Raw genomic sequence first — 6,074 nt, forward strand, 5'->3', positions numbered from 1 at the left:
ACACTTTTTGCATGCTTTTTTAAAACCATTTTATCATTTATCAAATTTTCGTAGAATCAACATCAACAACGCTAAAAGAAGAATTAGAATGCGAGTTTCCTCCAAAGATGGAAGAGGATTTAACACACATAAGAAGAAAAAGGTTAACAACAGCAACTGGTTTAGTTTGTCTCGAGGATTATCCTTACACTGTTTCTATAAGGTATATAAGTTTATACATTATAGTAAAAATTGTGGGCGCCCTTGTGGCGCCGTGCTGCAAATGCGACAGTTATGGGTTCCCCCCATTCCAAGGAATAGAATGCCTACCTATTTTCTACTACTCATTAAGCAAAATTGAGCATTGCGTCTCCCCAATGAAGAGTCTTGGATGGGTTCCCTCAGTCTAGTATGTTTTAACTATATCATAAATATAATGGATAAAATAAATTTTACAGTAATTAATATTCATTTAAAGTATCATTTTATCGTAATATGCATAACAATATAAGCTGTGCTAAATTAAAAAAACAAAGTGAATGACACACATGGCACAACACACATAAGCAATTATTGGACCTAGAAGGTTGATATTTGTCTTATTACACTCTATAAGTTTAAGATTTTTCGGAATTTTAAGAGAACGGTAAGAACCAAAATTTACCATTATATACTTTAAAATCTGTTATATAAATATCTGAGTATAACGTTTTTTCTGTTCCATAGGTTTCACGGTAAACATTGGTGTGGAGGTGCCATTGTTGGAAGTCAATGGGTGTTATCAGCTGGACAATGTTTTGATTAGTAAGTTGAGAGTTCTTGAGATCAGCGCGTTACTCAAAAACTAATGCCACACTTCGTTTATTAACTCCGTTATATAAGGGTCCAGGTGTAACTATGTAATAAGATATAAGAATCTGAATTCGAACACTTGTAATAATTGTATCTTCAGAGGACTTGGCTTAGGTGACAATATGGTAGATACTATGGTATCAACGAACTGATGCGGTGATGGCACCACGACCCGAATATTAGAACTTTTCAGAGGATACCACTAAACCATTAGGCTCATCATGTAGAAAAGCGTGTTTATTAGTATTTTTTTAGCTATTTGCTTTGATTTATTTATGAGAAAGATAAAAATTATTATAATAAACTATTCAACGATTTGTTTATTGCCTAAATATAAATAATTTAAATCAAAAACCTAACACAAGCATTCCTCTGTGTATATCCTCAGCATGTAGCTATTTTTGTTTATTTATTTGTTTTTATTATTTCAGTGTAACGAAAGAAGAAATAACAGTTCGAATGGGTTCCGTGTTTAGAGACTACGGAGGCAGAATACTTTCAATAACTGAAATCCAGCGTCACCCCAAATACAGGACAGATCAGTACTATCCGGAGCATAATCTGGCTTTAATTAAGGTTAGTTATATATTTTTTTTTCATCTTCACATTTTTTCTAGGACAGTAGGGTAGGCAGAGGAAACTTAATCTAAGAAGCACCGTTCCCCACGCGCCACCCATTATCGGAGACATTAGATGTTGAGAGGCGGTACTCAATCGACTCAACCTTTGTCTTTTTGGGAGAGAAAGGAGATGAAAATATTAATTGAACCCACAACCCTCGCCTTTATATTCAAACGCTTGAGGCCTCAACTCTCAGACAAATTATATTAAAATATTCATAATATCTTGAGGCCGTCGTAGTCCAGGTCACAAGTGTGTGACTGTAACGCGACTGTAATGTTCGATCCCCACTTCAGGAAATTAATAATTATTTATTAATATTTTTACTTCTTCGCACCTAGGCAAAAATCCGGCGTTGAGTTCCGCAACTCAACATACAATACCTCGAAAAATTCGACGGAAAAAAAAGTGGGGAACGGAGTATCTTAACACTACGTTCCCTTGGAACCTCGTGTGCTGGAACGTCAAGCTGATTTCTAATATCTTACATTGTTGCTATATTCACAGCTAAGCATCCCAATACTACTTAATAATCGAGTACAGCCAGTGGCCCTTCCTCCAGCTGATGTGAATATCCCGTCTGTTGGAGAAGTCGTTATAACAGGATATGGATCTGTGGTAATATTCTTACTTTGCTTTACAATTAAATAAGACATTCGTTATGTCGAAGTAATTCCAAACAGGGATCCCTTCTTGACACGTAGACTGTCCAACACAAAAATATTTCTTAATTCTAACAAATAGTCAAGAGGGTTGAAGTTAAACATTGATTTTAAGATTGACCTTCTATTATATAATATTTTACTTTAAAACATAAGGCAGACCGCGCATTTCATCGTCTATTCTCATAGTCAAACGGAACCGGAATAAAATATTTCAAACGCTGGCAACCCCTGTTTGCGGCAGGAATTTTCCAGGCAACCCTGTTTTATAGTGTTCAGAAAAAAATTACCTTTAATTTGATATATAATTCATTAAAAAAACACATGAGTGCAAATTATTAACATTTAGTGACATGTTTAAACCAGGCAACCCTAGACTTGCGGCAGACTGAGAGCTGGCAACCCTTAATTTTCCAATTCCTTATGCGATTATCTTTCAAATGATGTGCGATACATATAAAAAACGTATGGGTGCAATTTTCTCCAAAAACGAGTTACGAAAAAATGTAATTAAAGGTGATTGCGGCAGGATTCTTCCAGGCAACCCAGGTGTAATCTGTTCTACTAATCATGTATTATTCATTAACTAGCGACCCTCCTGCGGCTTCGCCCGCTTTAACTACTGGATTATTCATGTAATGTATGTTTGCAAAGCACTTAAGATAATGTGAAAATTAATTAAACCCTAATGCAACCCGCATTTTTGTAGTTTCAATAAGGATTTTCCAATTGTTTTTTACACAGCAAGGATTTTTTAGTAGGTACCGTAATTTTAAATCTGTGCTACTAATCTTTTCAAGTACTTATTAAAATATATTTAAATGACTATTTTTAGATAGTTAAATGACTATTTTTAAACGGAAGAAATTATATACAAAAACCTACCTAATAATAACTACTACAAAAAATATGAAACCAAATATATCGCGCTGAAATAATACATTCAACTCCAATTATCCAATACTTGCAAACGCATCTAACTAAATCTTCGTTGCTATAGAGGCAGCCGGGTTTTTTTTTCGAGCTTGTGGTTAATGCTGAAGAGGGTATTCTGTCCCTGATGAAAAGCAAGCACGACGTGGCTGCCTGTGAGGAAAATTAAATAGAATGCATGGGCCGGGAATCGAACCCGGGCCGCCCGCGTGGCAGGCGAGCATTCTACCACTGAACCACCGATGCGTGTAAGGCAGGCGGGCGCGGCGGACGCATGGCGAGTGGCGAGCCGTTTCGCAGCAAGGATTTTTTTGATATTGTAACAACTTCTAAAGTACTTATTAAAATGAAAAACAGTAAAAGACAGTTTTGGTCTACATTAAATGGCCAACGTAACTAATGTACTTATTTATATGCTGAGAGTAAGGGATAAGTGAAACTTGAGTAACATACAGCTGATGTGTCAACGGCGGGATGTGTCAACAATTAAATGCGTTTTTCTGTAAAACTATTCGCAATTCCGAAATATTGTAAAAAGTAAATTTTATCTTCGTTTAACGTAGAAAATTGATAAAGTATTTTAAAGGATAAGGATTAACACTATTATGGAAAAATATCCCTCACAATAAAAAATATATTGAAATTATTATTTTTAGACAGAAAAATGATCACTACACGTTATTCTTAAAAGATATGAATATGCTCTCGCGGACTTTTTTGTAGATCTTATTAAGAGGAACAATACTCCAGTACATTTTTTTCATGTAGTACTTACCATTAGAGCAGCGCATGCGAGAAAGTGTCTCAACGGGTAGGACTTTATACACATTTATCGTATTTATGTTAATTTACATAAGAATGTACAAATAATAAACTATATATAAACCTTCTACGAAAAACACTCGACTTAATGGTGAAGACTGCATCAAAATCCGTTGGGTGGTTTAGAAGAAGAAGAGTTAGAAACAACAGACAGACACGAAAAGCGACTTTGTTTTATAAGATATAGGATATAGGTTTAATTAAGAAAACTCGTATATGCAGGATTCAACGGTCGGATCTCAGTCTACGTGTTATTATATAAAATTTTCAACAAAATCACTATCTTTACCCCCACTAGTAGGAAGGTGTTTTTATTTTATCAACATATATCATTTATTTTAACTAAATTCACTAATATTACAAAATCTTTTCCTTTGCTAGGTATCAGGACAAATAAGAGAAGGCACAAATCAAGAGCTACGTAGAATGATAGTGACAGAAGTCCTCCGCTCACAATGTCGAGTTATGTATGGAAATGAATACCAAATACAATACGACCATGTATGCTTACAGAGTGTAGTGAACGGTGTGGCTTTGTGTGCTGTAAGTAGTTTTTTTTTCTTTTTAGGTTTCCGTACCTCATAAGGGAAAAGAAACCCTTATAAGATCACTTACGATCACGCGATGTCCGTCCGTCTATCGGTCTTTCAAGAGCTTTTGTCTCAGCAACCCTTGGAGATATCGAGTCGAAATTCAAGATCTGGCCCCATGAATTTAAAAAAAACTTATTTCTACATTTACATAAAAATCGATATTGCCGTTTATATCGCAAACACGTATTTCGACACTATACGAGTAAAGGGAATCAAAATTAATAGGGTAGTTTCGGTTGACCTACAATTATGAAATTTGGCAGCTAGCATCTACATTCTACAGGTAGTGCTAGTTCAGGAAAAAAAATTTTTTTTTCCTCGACATCAGAGCGAAGAAATGGAAAAATAGCCTCAATACATCCATATTAAATTAATCGGTTGAAAAATAAAAGCTTAATTATTATATATTAATTCTAAGCATGTATGCATATAGAATTATTTAGAAAAACAAATAATTTCCAGGGTGACACGGGAGATCCAGCGGTACATTTTAATGGTATCAGCCGCGAAGGCACGTTGATGGCGATAGCTTTATTTTCTGGAACTGAAGAATGCGCTCACAAAACCAAACCTGGAATATATGCTAAGGTTTCATTACTTCTATCTATTTACATATTTTTATACATAACACTCCTCTCTCTCTCACTCCAGGTATACACCTATACCTATACTGAGTGACGTACAGACGAAACTACTGGACTAAGAAAATTTATATTATACAGTAGGTAGGTTAGGAAGTATGTGCATAAGAGCGGATTTCTGATATTTCCAAGTAAATGGGAAAAACGGTGTTTTCTCATGTTAAAATTCCAAATTGAGGCCGTTCTCTTCACGCTGTATCCCGTACATAGGGCGATAGGCAGAGGGGAATTGGGAAATTATTGTAAAGATACTGCGTTCCCGTTAAAACACTTCCGTTCACCACTTTCCGTTCTTGAACCATTGCATGGATCTAGATTGAGTAAATGCGCGCTGCTTTTAGTTGAGGCCGCCACTGAACACGCAATGCCTCGATAATTCGTCGAAAAAAAATAAACGCAACGTACAGTTAAATTTAAAAAGTATATACATATTTCTTATTACTTTTATTACAGGTTTCGTATAGTCGCGCTTGGATTGACAAGATTATTAATGAGACGTCTGTACCAGATAGCGGGGATAGTGCAGAAAATGCTATAGCGATAGATATGAATTAAATATAAACAATTATTATAAGATAAAGATAATTAAATTATAAATAATATTTGTGTGGTGTTATGTTTCCCTTTTTCGTGCTTCAAAACTAAAAAACGTAACCCTTATAAAATATCACTTTGTTGTTAGTCTGTCCGTCTCTAAAGATTATTCATATCGAGATCACGTGTAGGTATCAAGCTGAAGTTATGTCTTAGAGCACAAAAATAACAAGTTTCGAAATCTACGCGAACAAAAGATACGAGCGTTATGCGAAAATTTTTCTGCATTTTGTAAATGCATTTTTTGCAATTGCAAATTCACGGCGTAATGAAACATACAGGGACCGTTCCCGTTCCCGTGGACCTACAATTATGAAATTTGGCAAGAAATTAGAACAAGGAAAAAAAAATAAAAGAAAAAACTGAATAGTTAAAAT

At 35.1% G+C, this 6,074-nt stretch overlaps 1 protein-coding gene across 1 annotated transcript; it reads left to right on the forward strand.

Annotated features, from left to right (window-relative positions):
• On the forward strand, positions 1–5,658 carry LOC146533328 (trypsin-7-like). Its single transcript, XM_085195294.1, has 7 exons — positions 1–202; positions 706–783; positions 1,263–1,407; positions 1,960–2,070; positions 4,251–4,412; positions 4,925–5,050; positions 5,557–5,658. Exons 1-7 carry the CDS (start codon positions 108–110, stop codon positions 5,656–5,658), a joined length of 819 nt encoding a protein of 272 aa, XP_085051420.1. The 5' UTR covers positions 1–107.
• The last annotated feature ends 416 nt before the right edge of the window (positions 5,659–6,074 follow it).

This window comes from Heliconius melpomene, chromosome 12 (genome assembly GCF_056956725.1).
Source record: "Heliconius melpomene rosina isolate 202511_hmr_F chromosome 12, ASM5695672v1, whole genome shotgun sequence".
Classification (NCBI taxonomy): Eukaryota; Metazoa; Arthropoda; class Insecta; order Lepidoptera; family Nymphalidae; genus Heliconius; species Heliconius melpomene.

Bases quoted from the DNA above. Each gene is read 5' to 3' on its own strand.
- LOC146533328 (XM_085195294.1), top strand. From the start codon at position 108: ATGGAAGAGGATTTAACACACATAAGAAGAAAAAGGTTAACAACAGCA. The intron at 784-1,262 runs GTAAGTTGAGAG...TTATTATTTCAG, and splicing joins GCTGGACAATGTTTTGATTA to TGTAACGAAAGAAGAAATAA. The intron at 1,408-1,959 runs GTTAGTTATATA...CTATATTCACAG, and splicing joins ATAATCTGGCTTTAATTAAG to CTAAGCATCCCAATACTACT.